At 37.1% G+C, this 18910-nt stretch overlaps 3 protein-coding genes across 3 annotated transcripts in view; 2 read left to right on the forward strand and 1 right to left on the reverse strand.

The window, feature by feature from the left end:
- The first annotated feature begins 1575 nt into the window (after window positions 1–1575).
- Window positions 1576–4087, forward strand: LOC141439540 (uncharacterized protein CG13380). Its single transcript, XM_074103831.1, has 2 exons — window positions 1576–1958; window positions 2492–4087. Exons 1-2 carry the CDS (start codon window positions 1752–1754, stop codon window positions 2570–2572), a joined length of 288 nt encoding a protein of 95 aa, XP_073959932.1. The 5' UTR covers window positions 1576–1751; the 3' UTR covers window positions 2573–4087.
- Window positions 4088–4178: 91 nt separating this feature from the next.
- Window positions 4179–5653, reverse strand: mRpL23 (mitochondrial ribosomal protein L23). Its single transcript, XM_074103830.1, has 3 exons — window positions 5447–5653; window positions 5061–5340; window positions 4179–4398 (listed from the first exon to the last, which is right to left on the reverse strand). The coding sequence occupies exons 1-3, from the start codon at window positions 5458–5460 to the stop codon at window positions 4240–4242; spliced, it is 453 nt and encodes a 150-aa protein (XP_073959931.1). The 5' UTR covers window positions 5461–5653; the 3' UTR covers window positions 4179–4239.
- Window positions 5654–6002: 349 nt separating this feature from the next.
- The window catches only part of LOC141439537 (tyrosine-protein phosphatase non-receptor type 9-like), a 68230-nt gene continuing 55322 nt past the window's right edge, over window positions 6003–18910 (forward strand). Inside the window, 1 exon segment of the mRNA XM_074103826.1 lies at window positions 6003–6299. Coding sequence (XP_073959927.1) covers window positions 6267–6299 — 33 coding nt within the window. The 5' untranslated portion in view covers window positions 6003–6266.

Below are 18910 nucleotides of genomic sequence, written 5' to 3' on the forward strand. Positions count from 1 at the left end.
TTATTATCCCACTGCTTGGGTCATAGTTCCCACGCGCGCCCAGTGCGGATTGGAACTTCACACATACCATTAAATTTTTATGGTAAGTATTTTACCGCCCCCGCCCCCTATATGTGACGCCCGGGGCGGACCGCCCCTCCCGCCCCAACTACGCTACGCCACTGCTCTGAGGTGCTCTCTAGTTTCGATTAGACACACTGTAGGTGCTTACGTAGTACAGTAAGTAGCGAAGTATATCAAATTTCATTTTCATTAATCTTAATTTAGCCAAGCTAGCAATCGTATTTTGTTATCATTACCACGCGCGCCCAGTGCGGATTGGAACTTCACACATACCATTAAATTATGAAGTATTTACCGCCCCCATCGGGGCGGACCGCCCCTCCCGCCCCAACTACGTAAAGTTTCGATTAGACAAGTCATTTTCCAGCTTATATCACACAATACGGCGTTCATTCGATACGATAGTAAAGCTAAGTTCAATTATAAGGGTGCCTTTCCACCAGAGATGCTACGCTACGTTGCTATGGATGTGTTTGATATCCACTAATCATACGAGTATTTATTGGTCCACATAGCATAGCACTGGTGGAAACGGGTTCAACTAAGCTATGTTTCTTATATGGAAAGATGCGTGCTGTGGATGCGTGCTGTGGTTGCGTAATCTGGATGCATGCGTCTATACTCCATTTATTTTAGCATTTGGAACTTAAGGGTGAAATTTGCACACGTTTTTAAATTAAACAACGAGACTATTTAAAGTTGTGTTAACTTCTATAATAAAAAAACCGGCCAAGAGCGTGTCGGACACGCCCGAAATAGGGTTCCGTAGCCATTACGAAAATATTAAGTACCTAATATTTTTCTAAGGATTTTGTTTTTTGTACGGAATATTCCAAGTTTAGGTATATTTTATACCATAGGCTGCTTTTTATTCTTAAACTGCTAATCATTCTCAATAACGAGTAAATCAGAGTTATAAAAGATGTTCATAGTTATAGTTCATATTATAGGTATTATTTATTTTATTAGGATTTTTGTGTGAAGATAGTCAGTATAATTTTTAAACGGTAGCCCAACATCCTGGGGTGGGCACTAGACCATACTGGGGCGTATATGGCCCACCCGGCCCCCGCTCTATATACGCCTATGCTTATATTATAACAGAATTTAGTAGGTGATTAGGTAAATGAAGATAACAAAAATTGCAGTTATTAGATCGCATACATAGGCTTTTATTTTTCTAAAAATAATACGACCTTTGAAAAGTAAGCCTTCCTTCGATAAGTAGATATATAACAAAAAAATACGAGATTAACGAGATCTTGGTCGGCTCGATACAAAAAAAAAGCACTTAATACACTTTTTAGGCACTTGAACTGTGTGAAAGAGCTTTGTTGTAGTTTAGTAGGTACCTAATAAGTGAAGTGCCACATTGAAGGGCTAGTACAAAATTCGAAAATCGAAGTTCGTATCGTACCGTCCCTCTCACTCTAATATTAAATAATATAAGCGTCGGCGGGACGGTACAATACGTACTTCGTGGTAGCCCTGCTGTTTAGTTTGGTTGTTCGTTTTCGTTTTGATTTGACATTAAAGTTGCGCGTTTACTAGGTACCCGTACCCGCCAAAGTTTTGCTTGGTTCGATCCGATTGCAGTCGAATAAAAGAAGAAATACAAATTCGTGAAACTTGGAATTTGTTTAAAGGAATAGGTTGAGTTTGTAAGTGTTGGCTTGAGGCTGCTAAAAATGGAAAGTAAAGCTACTCCGGTGGCGGCTGCGGCTGCTGGAAAAGTTTACAAGATTGGAAATCGTGTCGGACGCGGTGTTCCAGACATCACCGGCGTCTACATGAAGAAATGTTCCTGTACAAGAGATAAAACTATCGTGTTCTGCCGCGCTTGTGGTTATTACTGCAACGGTCGTATTCGACTCAAATGCGAGAAACATCCACGGGTAAGCAATTGCCAAATTCAATTTTATATTCTCTTTTGTAGTAGGTAAGCCTGATAATATTAATAATTTCATTCAGACCAAGTCCATATTTTGTTACTTTACAACAAGCTAATTGACTATGTTAGAATTAATGTGATAATTGATGCAAAGTGAATGTTAAGTAATTAATTTTCACACTTAATATAATACTATACCCCGTTATCAAGCCAATACCTAACATTTAGTGATGGGCAATACAAAATATCCAAGTCAGATGTTGTATCTATGTATGGGAACTCCAAAATTTAACTGAAAACTCAATTAAAAAAGTTTTTTTATTGACATTGTAGATCAATAATCTTAGGTAGCCACCAAAATGCCCGCTGGATAACATTGTCTAACTAATAATAATCTAAGGGGGTGGGGGTGCTAAGCAACAGTGCCCAAATTACCCTTGCCCTGGTTCAAAAATTTCGTAGATCTGGTGCTGATAGTATAATCAAACATGTTAAGGAGCTTGGGTTGCATTATAGGACAAACATGTTAATTTACAGGTAACCTTCCTTTTGGACATTGCGGAGTGTCCCCGCTGCCATTCATCCGTGTTCCTGGATGAATACTGTAAGACCCAGTGATGGCTCAAGTGCTTTATTAATTACTTACCCTGTCCTCTCCCAGAGGCACAAATTTGTGCCCAAAATAGTTTTTTCGAAAATACCATGACCTTAAGCGGTTTTTGTTTCACGAGTTCCCACGGGCACAAATTTGCGCCCAAATTTTTTTATCCAATTTTAAACCTTATCACCGAAACTACATGATTTATATTCAATTGGCATTGCTTGCATTGCAATTCTATAACAATAAGTCTTATATTTTAGTCTTTGTCTCATCAAGCCACCATTTTTCTTTTTTCTCTAGAATAGTTATGGTTTTTTGAGTGAAAAAGGAGGTTGGTACAGTATTTTATACATTCATTCATCCTTTTCTTAACAATATACACTTTTCTTATCTAAGTATAAACAATTACGTGCCACAAGTGATAAACCTAACACAAGTGGTTCTCTCAAGTGGTGTCAGATTACACCCTGGGCGCCAAGGGGGGTTCAGCACTGATGGGTCCCAAGGGTACCGCCATCTTGGGCTCAAATTTGTGTCTCTGGTATATAAAGGGGTAATAAGTGCGAGCAGGATCCGCGAGGGACAGGTTAAGACTTACATTATTGTTAATTACTGTTAAACTTTTATATAATTCTCTAACATTATTTTTAACTAGTATGAGACTAAGGAAAAAGTAGGTATTTTGTTTTCTGTTAAAATGTACTTTAATGGATGACAATCAATACTGATTTTCTTTCTGTAAGTTTCATTTTATGATTGTTGCTTTGGTTTTGTTTTTAATTGATTTAAGAGAGAGACTACATTTATGTTTAAATTCTACTAATCGCAACATAGAATATTTTTGTTTTCCATTGTGGTCTTTGAAACTTAAGGTTTTTGTGTTAAAAAAATATTTATTGTTTCATAGTTTTCTGGTATTTAAAGATAATCTGTGTTGCATTATAAGATTAATTATTAGAATTAATTAAATAAGTTGACAGATTTTTTTATTTTATTTTATAAAGGATGAAGGTAGTGTGGAATCAAACCATAAAATTATGTGATCATTAAGAGGAAGGCTTAAAGCCTGAGGGAGCATTGAAAAAAAGTTAAAAAACAAGATTTTATCCCACTTATTGTTACTTTTCTGACTGTGACAATGACAGAAAGCTGATTTTGCTGATTTCCATGTTTCCATCCATGTCTAACAGCAACACCACAAGTGACTACTATTTAAGTTTTTTTTAGTCTACTTTGTAATGATAACACAAATTCCAAAATAGTTAAATTTGAGGGTAGACTTAAATTGCAATCTTACATTGAACACATTAATGAAATAACAATTAAAAACATTATAATACCTATTATAACTTAGACGCATATTCCAGCGATTGGCCACATAAGTACTGACACAATGAGCTAGAAATCCAGGGGAGAGGCCTTTGCCCAGCAGTGGGAGATTACAGGCTAATAAAAAAAAAACCTATTTTACTCATGCTTAAGCATTAACCACGTTTTGCCCAACATCCTAAATTTAGGACAAATGTCAAATTGTAATGATTAAAATTCGTCTCACAAGGTTAAATCTCTAAAAAAAAACTTTGTCAAAAAAATAATGGTACCATGGGCAAAATAAAAATTGAATTACTAAATTACTAACATTTATTTAAATATTTTATTCTACTGTAGGCTAATAGCATATAATTTATATTGAGAACCAACTTGGAACATCAGATCTGTCCTTGTTGCGTTCTAAATAACTTTTGAAGGTTTTCTTTGCCTCATCTAGAGATTTCATGTCATCTTCTTCAGCAGTATTTTTCTCAGAAAATAATTTTGGATACTCAAACTTCATATTCTTAGGCTGAAAAAGTAAAAATAACTTTTCTTAATCTTTCAAAATACTCAATACAAGTATTGAAACTGGGATTTGTTTGCTCAGAACCACAATTGTTGTAGCACTGCCAAAACATTGAGGTCCATGATTCTCCAGATTTGGCCATCCAATCTCTCTATTATTTAGACTCAGGGGCTGTTTCACCACCCATTGATTAATTTATTTGATGGATAACTGTGATGCTGTCTCTGTGTATTCAAACAAAACAAACAGAGACAGCACCACATTTAACTGTCAAATAAATTGAATAAATGATGTTCAATAAATGGATGGTGAAACAGTGGGTCGCTGCACAAATCTGAATATTAACTGCCACCCATTTTCCAGTTTAAGTAATACATCACTTTTATGGCAAAGATTTGGAAAATGTATTAGCTAGATTGGTCCAGCAGTTCTCAAGTTTTGCACTTAGTGATAGATTTACTTAAGTATTCAAAATTACATATTAGATTAATTAGACCAGAGGCTTTATTGTCTAACACACTACAATCGTTTTCACCTCTTCTTTCTTAAGATTGGGTAGAAAGAAACAGTGCATGTGATTGTGAGCGCCCTATGGCCTCAGGTCATGTGGGCCTGTAAAGCTGACAGCTGTTTCTATTTATAACAACTGTAATATAATAACTTACTAGAGTCACATAAGCATACTTGATGTCTTCATCCTTCACAATATATCCCTTCCCAACATCTCTCCTGAACTTGCCCATGTTAATTTTGGTTCTCACATCAGTAACAGGCACGTTGTATATTTTCTCTAGATAGTTTTTAATGTCATGTTTGGTCATTTCAATGGAACATTGAAAATGCACTATGTTGGGCAACTGCTTCAAATGTGGCTTCACAATTTTCATCCAAAAGTTAGGTAAAAATACTCTCAATTGAGGATTTCCTCTTTGATAAATGGGGTACCTGAAATTAGATACAAGTCTAGCTTCAGACATTATCTTATTCATTAAATGTGTGGGATACTTGTTTGATACATAATTTTCGATTCTTTTTATATAATAATATTTACCAACGAGTAGACATTTTAACGAGGCAAGAGACCAGTGATTATTAAGACAACAGAATAATGGTGGAATTTGAAAGATTTTAGACGACTGTTGGGGTTTAGACGAACTGTGTGGTCTCCGCAAATAATAATTCGTATTTAATGATAATATAATGAATATTTTCGATAAATAACCTAAAAATTAATGCAGGTTGACGTTTGTTGTCAATGTTAAAATGACAACTGACAAGTAAGAGTTTATCTATGCTTTTAATAGACAATAGACGGTTGTAGGTCCGCTTCAAATAAAATCATTAGTGCATTTCTTGCCTGGTACGTTAATAGAACGTGTTGAAGGACTTTATGGCTCGTTTCGTTACACCTCTCTTTCCGTCACAGTAATTGTATCGCCTTGTTAGAATGAAATAGATAATCGAATTGGAAGACAACACCAACCATCTGATTGTGTTGTGTGTTGCTCAACCTGCAGGGCTACTACGAAACTCGAAACGCGAAGTTCGCGTCGTGCGGTTCCTCTGACACTTATACTATTTAATACGAGAGCGAGAGGGACGGTACGATACGAAATTCGAGTTTCTTAGTAGCCCTGCTGACTTGCTCCTCACGGTTCGTTCGTTCGTTCTCTGTCTGTGTTGTGTTGAGAGCTGAGTTTAGTTAGTTAGTGTTTGTTTTGATCCCACCCAACTCGAGCGAGGTTCTCTTTCCTTCCGCTCACAGATATAGATACGTGTCTCCGCTGGCTGTGGACTTGACTGCTGAAATTTTGAATGTGTGTTGGCAAAGGATTCCAATCAGCCACTGAGCTTGTTTGTCATAAAGAAAAATGGCGGTGGCCCTGTCACCCGATCAAGAGGCGGTGAGTAACATTAATATAATTTATGATTTTGTCGGATGAGACGTAATTACTTCTATTCATGAAGTTAATATGGTGTTTTTTTATGAAACTACTCTAAACAGTGCACACTTAAGACAGGAAATGAATTGTTACTCGCGTCATAAACCATGTCATCAATGTTTGTTTTGATTCAGTCGTGGTCCGCTTGTTTTACTTACTGTTACTATGATGTATACGTAGCTTCAAAATAGAAATAACTTAAGTTGAAAGCAGTATATAATACACCAAGTAACTAAATAACAACCCACACTAAACGCTGATTTTGCAGAAATAGTGTCAAGTCTTTTGATAGTGTAATGAAACTTTGTGAATAGTTTCATAAAATTACAATAATTTGCTAGTTGTTTGCTGTTTTCTTTTGGTATCGGTATAAAAATAGACTATATGTTTTACGGAATAACAGAACATTGCAGAATACAAATTAAAAAATCCGCTACCTAAAACACCTGATGGCTTAGGAAGGTTTTAATCTGAAATCCTAGAAATTATGGGGTATTACACAGTAAGTTTTTGCAGGTGGTAGGGCCTTGTGTAAGGCTCGCCCGGATTGCTACCACCATCTTGCTCGCTAATCCTGTAGTGAAGCAGCAGTGCTTGCACTGTCGTGTTTCGGCGTGGAGAGTAAGAGCCGGTGAAATTACTGGCACGTAAGGTATCCCATCTTAGGGCTCTAGGTTGGCAACGCGTCTGCAATACCCCTGGTGTTGCAGATGTTTATGGGCGGTGGTGATCTCTCACCATCAGGAGACTGAAAAAAAAAAACTGCCCACCACATACCTAACACCATAAATTATCAAGTTAAGATGACCAGTTGTTTTTGTCAATTAGCATAGGTAGCATAAAGTCTTTTATCAAAAGATGACCAGTAATTTAGGTAGCATATCTTTTATTGGCTTCCCCGTAACCCAGAAGTCTCCAAAACAAGAACCTAATAATGGTGCTTTTATTCCAATGGCAATGCTCATGTCACTAAACCAAACTTTGTAAGCATGCTAATTGTCTTAGTAAAGAGAACAATTAAAATGTTAATTAAATCCCAAAATAGCCTCACCATCCAACCCCAAGAAAGCAATTTTGAAAATATTTACATTTAGTATTTTTAACTATTTTTTTATTAAGTATTTTTTAATATTACAAAATGTGATAAAATCACAATCAGTTGAAACAGGTATAAAAAGTTATTTGCTCATTATTAGCAAGGTCTTTCACTAACATTACTCTTTTATAAATTATAAGTATAAGATAAAATCACTAGAGTTAACACTACATTGTATTTGAGAACAAATTAAATCTAGGATTTTATTTATTAAAGTTGCCATCAGATATTTCGGAGCGGCCAAGGTGATAAAAAATATCAGAACATGGACTCTAATGTCTTGGGAATAGTGTGTGCACCAATATTTACCATCAGCCAAATAAGTGGTCTATCAATTTTTAAACATGTTCCTATCAAATGAATATGTTGCTAAAGTCAAACTTTCAAGTTGACAGACACGTCTATTGGCATTATTGTTTTGTGGCATGCAAACGATTATCAACAAGTTGGTAGACCACATATTTGGCTGATGGTACCTACCTATGTTTTGATTGATGAAACAACTATTGAATGTAATAAAGTAGCTTTGCGCCCTTTTATTATGTTCAAGTTACGATTCTAAGCCGGGAACGGGACCGCCCCCCCCCCCCGTCGCGAACACACTCGCCTATGAAAAAGACCTTCCAAAAAGATCGAAACTAGTCGGACCGTTCCTTGCTTATATATACACGTAATGTGTAGTTTCGATCTTTTCGGAAGATCTTTTTATGTATATATAATCGTGAATTGAACCGTTTAATTTAGTAATTTTAAAAACGTAAACATTATTCTATGTGATTTTAGTGCGTGTAGTATTTATTTTTTCATTTGTTTGGTTAATTTCAATTAGCAATGTCCTGCACATTTGTACTTATTGTACAGGACATTAAGGTTTTTTTTTATCAGGTAAACGCGTCCCTCTTATTTTATGGTGTAATGATATGCAGCATAGTAGAGATACTATGAATGTCACCAATACTTGTAGATTAATCTGCATCTGCAACAGATTGCATAATAACCTAGTAGCGAACCGCCTTTGTAAGTAGTTTCGTGTTCCGTCTATTATGCGAGATGATTCGTCTGCGATAAATTTAGGCAAATGCAAAGCCTCTACAGGTAAACTCGGTTTACTTCCCAAATAGAATCAGCTATCGATTGCTCGGTCGTCGACCTCGCGCGGCATCCGTTGGCCTCTCGACGTCTCTTGTCATGCTGCTTTTATTATACTTTAAAGTGTCACACAAGTTAGCGAATTACCATTTTCGTTCACGCTTAACCTTACACCTAACACTATAGCGATAACAATACAATACAGCTCAATCAGTTTAGTTAGGTGTCTAGAAAATAAATCTATACTCTTACAAGAGTGGGTGTGCTCATTGATAAAATTGTAAGCACGACTTAAGCGGAGTCACCACCAGCCAGTAATGTAATGGTAATGATATATTGCGTTTGGAATGATTGTTTGTCCGACGCCGGCCGGGGTATATTTAGCCGCGGTGGACTGACGTCTTTACACGTTTCACGGTAGCCGTGTTTACGACACTTCCGTTTGAATTTTCTATAAATAATCTCAACAGGTATTTCGGATTTGCAGCATAAAGCTCCATGAGAGCCGGCGCGAGATCGGAAATCGGCGTAATAAATCAGCCGTTTAAGTTTGAGTGACGGAGAGGCCGGACGCGCGGGTCCGCTCGCCCGATGGAGTGCTAGTGGTGCCCGAGATTGATACTGTATCGATAGTATGTTTGTTTTTGTAAACCCTTTATTGTACAAAAGTAAACAAACAAACACAAGTGACAAACGTTGAGATACCTATGTACATTTGTGTTTTACATGTGTACAAAGGTGAACTTATCCTTGTAGTATTTTCTTCTATAATATATCATATCACGATAAGTATGGCTATTAAGAGTTATTCATAACTGAATCTTACCTCGCAGATGTGATGATAATTCGTGGGTAGGATGATAAGTGATAAGACAGTCGACACAACGACGGTATCAATGCTATATTGTTTTAAACGTATGCAAATTTCACTCCTAACAATTTCTTTGGTATCAATCCCTTATTTATCCGTCCATCGCACATCAAAATCCAACTGGATACACCAACCAAAAAATGAAGTCCGAGACTAGAGCTACACCGAGATTGGTCTTCGAGAACGAGAACCAAAAATTAGGACAAAGATTTTTCGGAGAGAGTTTTCCGAAATGTAAGTAAAGTTTTAACGATGAAAGAAGATAACAATTTGGCTAACAGTGCTGCATTTCCTCGTACATAGCCCGTCAAACAAGATAAGCATAATGATAACTCTGACGATAGTCTCAGTTAAACAGTTTAGGTCTTGATTTATAGCACTGTCGATATCCGCTGATTTGAGAGTTAAAGAATCTATAGGCTATCGATAATTAGGCATCACTAGAGAGTGCCCTCAATTGCACAGATTGAGTCGCTCTCCGATCCGATAGGGTCTGAACTTTGAAGCAATGACAACGCTGAATCACTTCACACAGCCAAATTAACTTGTATGATCGTTAAAAGCTGAATTTCACGCTCCCCGAAGCAGCAAGTATGCCTATATAGTAAGCGCTATTCGAGTTTGTTTACGTAAGCGTGCAATGAATTTTAGGGCTCGTGTGGGTGGACACGAAGCGACTGTTACGACTTACCGAAGTTAGAAATTATTACTCTTGCATCCTATTGCGACAAGGCATAATAAATTCAGAGAGGACTTAATGTATATTTATATAGTTTCCCGTCCGACCCACCTTTACACTGAGCCTTCACACCAGTGTTTAGGTAGGAAACGCTCTTGGCCGGTTTTTACAAGCTTTTATTTAGTTTCACCTGTCCATTTGTCTGTCTGTCCTGTCATCAAATCTTGCAAGTTAAATTAATTCGACCAACTTCCAGAGTTGGATTGACTTGAAATTTGTTATACTTATTTATGTAAATTGCGTGACGATGCAATAATCTGGTAGTGAGATCCTGGTAGTCCGGCCAGGAACGTCTCCACAGGACGGAACTCTTCAACGGTTAATGGCATCGACTTGAAATATTGTATGCAAATGTAGTTTGGGTGACAATACAAGTACAGTCAACAAAAAGGACAGTTAGCAAAAAAAGCTTTTATTAAAAATGAAATCTTTACCAATAACTTTTATTTTTACTTATAAATTTTAAATAATTAATACGGGAGCAAATTGGTTATTTCATTACTGGTGTCAACTTTCGGCACAATACCAAAGTAGGTATGCAGATTCGTTGCGAATCTAAAGAATAATGCTAGTTTATACCCACCTTCCGCTCCACTACAAGCGGAGCGTACCTACTTCACGTAAGGATTTAGTTTAACTCACAATAGCGAACTGCATAGATGTGCTTCCATTGAATATGAAGGCTAAGCTCTTAAGCTTGTTATCCCGGTCTGCTCCACCCTTTATCTCTGATCTGTTTCCACTCATCACCATCGTCATTTCCATGGCTGTCTTACCCTCCTCGCCAGAACACCACAGTGCATTCCAATTCAATTCCTTTCGACAATTCCTTTAACCAAGCTAAGGTTCAATGCTTAAAGAACAAGTGAATGTGGTAGTCAGCCTTTCTTTTCTTTTTTTTTAGGTAGGGACTGTCACAAAAACTCCATTCGAAAAATGTTCTTTCCACTACACATTTACTCAACAATGCCTACGCTTAGGTATCTTTTAAAAACAAGCTTTTCATCGTTAGCGAAACATGACGGTGTTCTACCGTTTGCAGAGACTGCGAAATGTGACAATGTGTTCATGGAAGCGAGTCGCTCCGGTAACCCGCTTGAGAGCGTGACTCCAGATTAACATATTTGCTTACAATCTCCTAGCTACTACGTTATAATTTGTGTAGGGAACCGCAAAACAGTGCTTTGTAATGTAACACCATACTCCATCTTAGAAACCAAAATATCATATTTTGATTCCAAATCATTCGGGAGATCATCCGTTAAATGCAATTCACCATACGTTCCACCACCGTTTGAATTCACCGGTGTACTGACTGCCGTTTCGGTGAAATATTTTTCGCCTCACTTCCCAAAAAACTTATCGCAGTAGTTTCATCTCCCAAACGAATCTTTAACATTTTATTCGCATTTCATTTCGCATTTTATTCATTTGGTCAAATTATCATTTGGCATAATTTTACTTTGTCAAACTTTATTACGACAAACGTTTTCTTTTGGGTAATATTGTATACCAAAAAATTTTTTGTTCATAGTGACATTTCGCACAAACCAACCACAGAAACCAACTGCTACCAGAAAAGTAGGTTAGATTAGGTTAGAACTGCATCTTCCACAGAAACAAACTGCTACCAGAAAAGTAAATAAAAAACCGGCCAAGAGCGTGTCGGTCACGCTCAAAATAGGGTTCCGTAGCCATTTCGAAAAAATATAGTAATATTTTTCTAAGGATTTCGTATTTTATACGGAATCTTCCAAGTTTAGGTATATTTTATACCTTAGGCTGATACATATTGAAAATACTAACTGAGAATCTCAACCACCCACTGGTTTAGATTTTAGAGGAGGGGGGGGGGACGCTCGATTTTATTGAAAATTTGCACTTTGAAGTTGAATCTTTCGCAAAAAAATCTTTAAATCGAGAAATCGTCTTTGTCTTTGGTTTTTAAAAGACCAATGCAACGATACCCCACACTATAGGGTTGGATGAGAAAAAAAATCACCCCCCCTTTACGTCTATGGGAAGTACCATAAAAAAAATGTTTTTGAATCCTTTATTGAACCATTATGTCGTCATAGTTTATATATATGTCCTTGTAAAATTACAGCTTTCTAGATAGTCCCTGAGCAAAGCCGCGGACGGACGGACAGACAGACAGACAGACAGACATGGCGAAACTACAAGGGTTCCGTTTTTGCCATTTTGGCTCCGGAACCCTAAAAATGGTCGACGCTCTCGGGATCCGGACATAACGCAAAAACAAACAGGGAAAAAAGGAATTTTGCCAGCTTCAAAATTTATTTTTCGCTATTTTGATGAGAGTAAACATACTGATTGAGGTATATTCACAGCACAGGATCCAGAGCCGTAGACTCGTTTATAAGTTTTTTATGAAATAAATTATTTTCATTTTTTTTCATATAAATTCAAAACAGTTTTATAAGACCAGCAAATATACCTTCAACCTCGTCTACCGTACGATAGCCAACTCACTCCGTAGGTACACATCATAATGCGGTGTGTTGGTCATATTCTGAAGGGCGTCAGTTGAAATACACTGGTGACTCACAAATAACAGGAAACCGGTGGTCCTTCTGAGAAAGCAGGGGAGTATACTTTACTCGGTAGGCTGGTTAGGAATTAGTGTTGTATATTCAATTAATTCAATTCAATTCAAAATATTTAATTCGGAATGTACATTTGGCATACAGCATCCATAGGTGTTAGTATATTAAGGTATAAAACGCGACTCTTAGGCTGCGTATCTCCATCAGAGCTGTGCGAAGATGTTTCTAGGACAGCTGGAGATACTTTACTATAGACTATACCTATGATTCCCCGGTAATTTGTATAGAAACACCTTTTTTGATGACTTTATCTTTTATTGAAAGTTCTATACTTGGACGTGACAGTGGCGGGGGTTTTTCGATTATTCTAAGTTGATTTAATGTATGATAGCATTAGTATCATAGTAGCATCATTAGTATCACAGCATTCATTCATCGTGCAGATTCGACAAAGTATGGCAGATTATACACAAATCGTCATTCAATAATCAAATCATATTACAACGACGAAATATATGGTTAAAAGATTGCTTTTAACCAAACTCGTGGCTGGTATCTCTATCCTTATTTCCATTAACTTAATTATAATAAAAGTTGTTGGTGTTCCTACAGTAAATACCAATAAGTAAATACCATACATATACAGTAAATACCAATGGAGGCCGATAAATAACTTACTTAAAATATTATAGTCCATCAAATTGCATGTTGCGGCATCGTAGTCTATAACATAATATTAGTCTAATTCGCATCACAGTGGGGCCCGCCCACGCTCAGCTCGTCATTAAGAGAAGGCGTGGACACGACACACATTTATATGTAGGTACCTACGCTAGTCCGATCAAATAAGCAATAAGCCTGATAAACATAATATTGTACCTACAAGTAAACATTGCTGTCGATGTCTATCTAGTTTATGTAGCCATGAAGTTTTTAAGACACATTTTTCAGTCCTATTTGGGTCATCATGATTGTGCCTTATATTTCTGCGGGCCTTCAAGTGACATTGACTTTTTTTAAAGGAACAAACATAATTCACGAATGGCATATGCACATTTCCGGTGCAATCAGTAGCAGCTGATATACTATATCTATATCTATACTATATGGACTCCAAAAGCTACAAAAAAATACTGACTAGGGTCACGAAGATTGAGAATATTAATTGTGGAACGCTGCCATGCTAAAATTGCCAGTCGTTAAAGCAACTTGTTTTTAAACACTAACAGCAATCATCTCACGATGACAACATTGTCGGTTGAAGGGAGCCGAGGTTTTTATCCGCCCGCTCGAGTCTAATAGAGCCGATAATTTTCGCTCTTTTAGACTCGCAAGTGCCGGCTAAGCACCAGCAGATGTTCCTGCACTCCGATTTCTGGCCAGAGGGCGTGGTCTTCCGTCGCTTTAGGGAAGGAAGGATAAAAACCCCTAAATATTTTTTTTGTGTTTTTAATGTCTTTTTTGTGTTTTTTTGTAAGTATAATTTGAATTTTACAGCGCATTGGTTTTACTGTAATGCTGTAATTTTTTATTGGCAAATAATTAAATAAATAAATGTACGCTCAACAATTAAAGTCATTGATAGTGTCTACCCTACCCACATATACAGTTGGAGAATGTATTGCTCGACTTGACCCCTCTGCATGCAAACATGACAATTGGAAGAAAATTGTTAAATTGCCGCAAATAACGAGCTTTATTAGAAGAGCGATGCATAGTGTCCGGTCTTTATCGATAGGTATGCCTTATTTGCACTGCTTTATATTTGGTTGTGTTGTCTTGCCATTGACGTCAACTTGTACTTGATTGTTATACCATTCATCGTATGGCTTGACGCACAGTTGCACCGTGGAGACGCTTTCGCGCGTTCGTGCGTATCATTAATTATGGTGGCAATTTTCGTGGTTTTTAAAATGACCTGGCTCAGCGACAGTCGATTTCTCCGGTGAATCCGATGACCATTGGGTGGAGATTTGGAGACTCTTCGGCGCCGTTGAAATTGTTACTATTCTACGTACCGTGTTTGTCAAGTTTCAACGTCACTGCGGTCACTGTTTTACAAATTAAGGCCGTGTTTTCCTCAGAAGACGATCAGTCGTTAATTCATTTCGTGCTAACCCGTTCGTCAACAAGTGTCACTCAATTCGATCAAAGATAGACACACTTTTGTTAATAAATACATCATGTTGAGGATTGTTATTAATTTTCTATTTATACGGTTTGTGATACGATAGCCAAGTATTTAACAAGTTATTGTGAAGTGGTAAGTTATAGGCTGGTGGCCTGGTGCGTGCCCGCTCATACTAATGCGAAGCGACGCAAGCGCAGGAAACACATCCCGGAAGAATTACTGCCCCGCCTACTGCGACTTGTTTGCATTCAATTTTATTTGAACACGCTCCGTCACATCCCGGCATCGTTATCTGAAGAACTGTCTCTTTTATTGAGTTTAATCGCGACTTAGGATTCAGTCGGGCCCATCCTCGCCTCGGTTGAGCTCGGACTGCCGATGAAAGTGTGGCGAAATAGTGAAATCAGTTTCTAGTTAATAATAAACAATTGAACTTTAAACAATACGCGGGTGCACGTAGCGGAGCATGGATTCAGAGTTACTGTTAAAGATGGAGACAGCTTTGCTGCGAATACGCCTTCTAATAATAAGGGTATTTATTCATTTTATTTTTTTTACTTTTGGTGTGATCGGCTTCGCTCGCGTTAAATTTGGGGTAACATACAATACAATACAATACAATAACTCTTTATTGCACACCAACACAGTAAGCAGTACAGAAAACACAAGTATATACATAGAGATTTTCTAAGGTAAGCAATAGGCGGACTTATCGCTTCAGAACGATCTCTTCCAGGCAACCTTTACAATGGACAGAAATAAGGAATACATTTTAGCAGGTGGTGCAATTTACAGTAGATTAGAGCAGTATCAAGAATACATAAAACTGACACATACAATACACATACACAACAAATCTAAACAGATAGATGGTAAATAGATACCATAACAACATATAAATAAGCTAACTATAACATTCATACGCAAGATGATAGATAGTGCTCTCTAAGCATAGACTTGAAGATAGGCAAGGACTTTGCGCGCCTCAAGTCTATCAGTAGGGAGTTCCACAACCGAGTGGCCATACATTTACTCTGCGATATTTTTTTCATGTTTTGATTGATTTTTTGGAGGATTATACCTAGTGCCATCCACGAAGACGCGTGATTTTAGCAAAATTAGCCTTAATCATTGTAATAAGAACCACGGCACGCGCCATCGTGAAAGAATCTACCTACGATGGTGCATATTTTGGAATTCAAAAATCAACCTACATACGTAATTAATCATAATTCGTACCCAACTTTGGAACCCTGTTTCGCTGATTCAGGGGTGGACTTTTAGAAAACGTTAAAAGTAAGTACTAACTAACGCCTTTTCTTTTGCCCGCGACTTCATACACGATATAGAATTATATCCGAGAAATTGTAAAGTTCTCGCGGGACATTATTTACTGTTATGGTCTATTTTTACAAGCTTTTATTTAGTTTCACCTGTCCCGTTGTCTGTCTGTCTGTCTGTAATCAAATCTTGCAAGTAAAATTTGACCAACTTCCAGCAGTAAAATTGACTTGAAATTTGGAATATTTATGTAAATCGCGTGACAATGAAATGACAATACAATAATCTAGTAGTGACATCCTAGAAGTCCAGTCTGGATCGTCTCCGCAGGACGGAACTCTTCAACGGTTAATAGCATCGACTTGAAATTTGGTATGCTAATGTAGTTTGGGTGTAATTTTTTTTTATTCGACTGGTTTGAAAACGAGCAATGTACTTGTCAGCAAAAAAAGATTTTTATTAAAAATAAAAAAAATATGGTTAGGTTATTATACTCTTAATTGTCGACATTGTAGCTTTGTATAATTGAAAGAATTTTGAAAATCTGCCCCCGTAATTGAATTAACTGCGGAAAACTTTGCATTTATTTTAATTAAAAGTAGTCTATGTCAATCGGGGATAGTGTAGCTTTCTATTAGTAAAAGAATTATTTAGGTCAGAGATATTTTCCTATTCCATGGGATTTTCTAAAATCTTTCCCTAGTGCACCTCTGTATTACTTTAGGTCCATCTATGCCAAATTTCACGTCTCTAGCACCAATAGTTTTGGCTATGCGTTGTCTGTCAGTCAGCCAATCATGGTACTGTTCAGGTAGGGTTAGGTAATTAATTATACATAAATTGTGTTCGTAATGAGTTGATTGGTTTGGCGTAGGTATTTAATGTTTATTTTCGTTTTTTTAGAGCATATTTAAGTTATAACTTGTTTTTGAAAACTTTGTTGGTGAGCAAAGTAATTGCCCGAATTTCATTTGCCCGAATTTCACTTGCCATAAAATATATAGAACCGTGCTGTTTTCAGGATTTTTCTATATGCCATCAAATAGTACGCAGTAGGTTAGGTTAGGTTAGTTTAATATCAACTCTGAAGAAATTACTATTTCAGAAATAAATTGGCAAATGAAAATTCTAGAAAACGATACATTCGGCAGATGAAATTCGGGCAAACGATAGAGAACCAATTGTGTCAGTTTGTTGAACGTACATGTAAAATTTCGTATCTGTGCTATCAGCCCTTGAGGAGTTCCGTCTTCAGCAGACGACGAGACGACGACGACGGCTGCAGCATCAGGTAGTGTGTATCATATAAACGCATTGTCATTGAAATTTGACAGACAATCATGTAGTCTTTTGTGTGCGCCATCAACTTTTAAGGAGTTCCATTCTACGGGAACGATCCTGGCCAGGATGAGTAGGATGTCTCTGCTAAATTATTGTATTGCTACCAGATTTACCAAATGCCAAATCTCCAGTCCCTAGTTTTATTAGTTCAGCTTGTGCGTTTTCTGATTCAGTTGGTATATAAAATCCTCTTTTCACCTCAGCAGCTCAAACAGGCAGGTTTTGCTATGAAAAATTAGTGAGCAAAATATTTTGCTCACTCCGTGAGACAAAGTAGCTTTTTAATTATTATTTTTTTAAATTCCGAGGACATGGGTGCTGGGTCCACTCACTGAATTCCAAATATTTGAACTTGACTTAGATCTGTCACTTTCACTTCAATATGAAAAAAGCGAGAGAGGATCAAATCGATACTAAGCTCGGTTTTTAAATTCTGTAGGCCTAAAAAGAAACAAACAAACGTTCGGATACACATATAACCGCAAAATTACAAAACGTCTGTTATATTAAGTAATAGTGCATTATTAGAGGGATTTAGTATACCATATTTTAAAGTGAAAATGTAAATCCCTTTTATTCCCTATCCCGTGGGAATTTTGAAATATTCCTTCTTAGCGTATCTCTATGTCACTTAAGGTATATGTATGCCAAATTTCAAGCCTTTGGGTTCAGCGGTTTGGGCTGTGTGTGCGTTGATATATCAGTCAGTCAGTCAGGTCAGGACTTTTAATTTTATAGATAAAGCTACGCTCATACAATACAATGACTCTTAATAGTAAGCGATACAAAAAGCAGGTACACAGAAAGAAAATTAAAAGGTAAACAAATAGGCGGAAATAGGTTCATGTGATGGTGAACTGTTTAAGAACTTTTAAGTTTTTGACGCTGCAAATACTCAGGTTGAATTGTACTCCCTAAAACTGCAGAGAACTTCCAAATCACGATCGTATTGTTTTAAGAATATTTTTGATGTTTTTTAGTTTGTAAGGCATGCCCGTCGAGTGATAGATAATTCATTAAAATAGGTCCGAAAATACAGCAGAAATTACCATCTAAGTAACTGTCTTCTACGGCAGCAGCAAGGCAGCAGCGGTAATGCGCAGGGAAGTTCGTGGGAACTTCAACGTTTTAGGCGAAATTGTTTTACCAAATATGAAGTTTCCTGATAACTGCAGGAGGAACATTTGCTTGTACCAATTGCTCCAAGTTCAATTAAGATAAATAAATAAACTGTACTGACTATCTATACACCGTACGGCGAGTTGGTTATCTATCTGTTCATTTTTTTATTGAATTAACGTATAGTCAACTGCATTAATATGTGCCACAGCGGAGCGTGCAAAAGTTTCTGACATGTACCGACCGACTCTAGAAATAGAGCCATATCAGATATTTATGCACGCTTTGGTGTATCAGATATTGGTGCTGTTGTACGTAGTATTTCGGTCCAAAACTTT

The sequence above is a fragment of the Choristoneura fumiferana genome, chromosome 21 (assembly GCF_025370935.1).
Source record: "Choristoneura fumiferana chromosome 21, NRCan_CFum_1, whole genome shotgun sequence".
NCBI lineage: Eukaryota > Metazoa > Arthropoda > Insecta > Lepidoptera > Tortricidae > Choristoneura > Choristoneura fumiferana.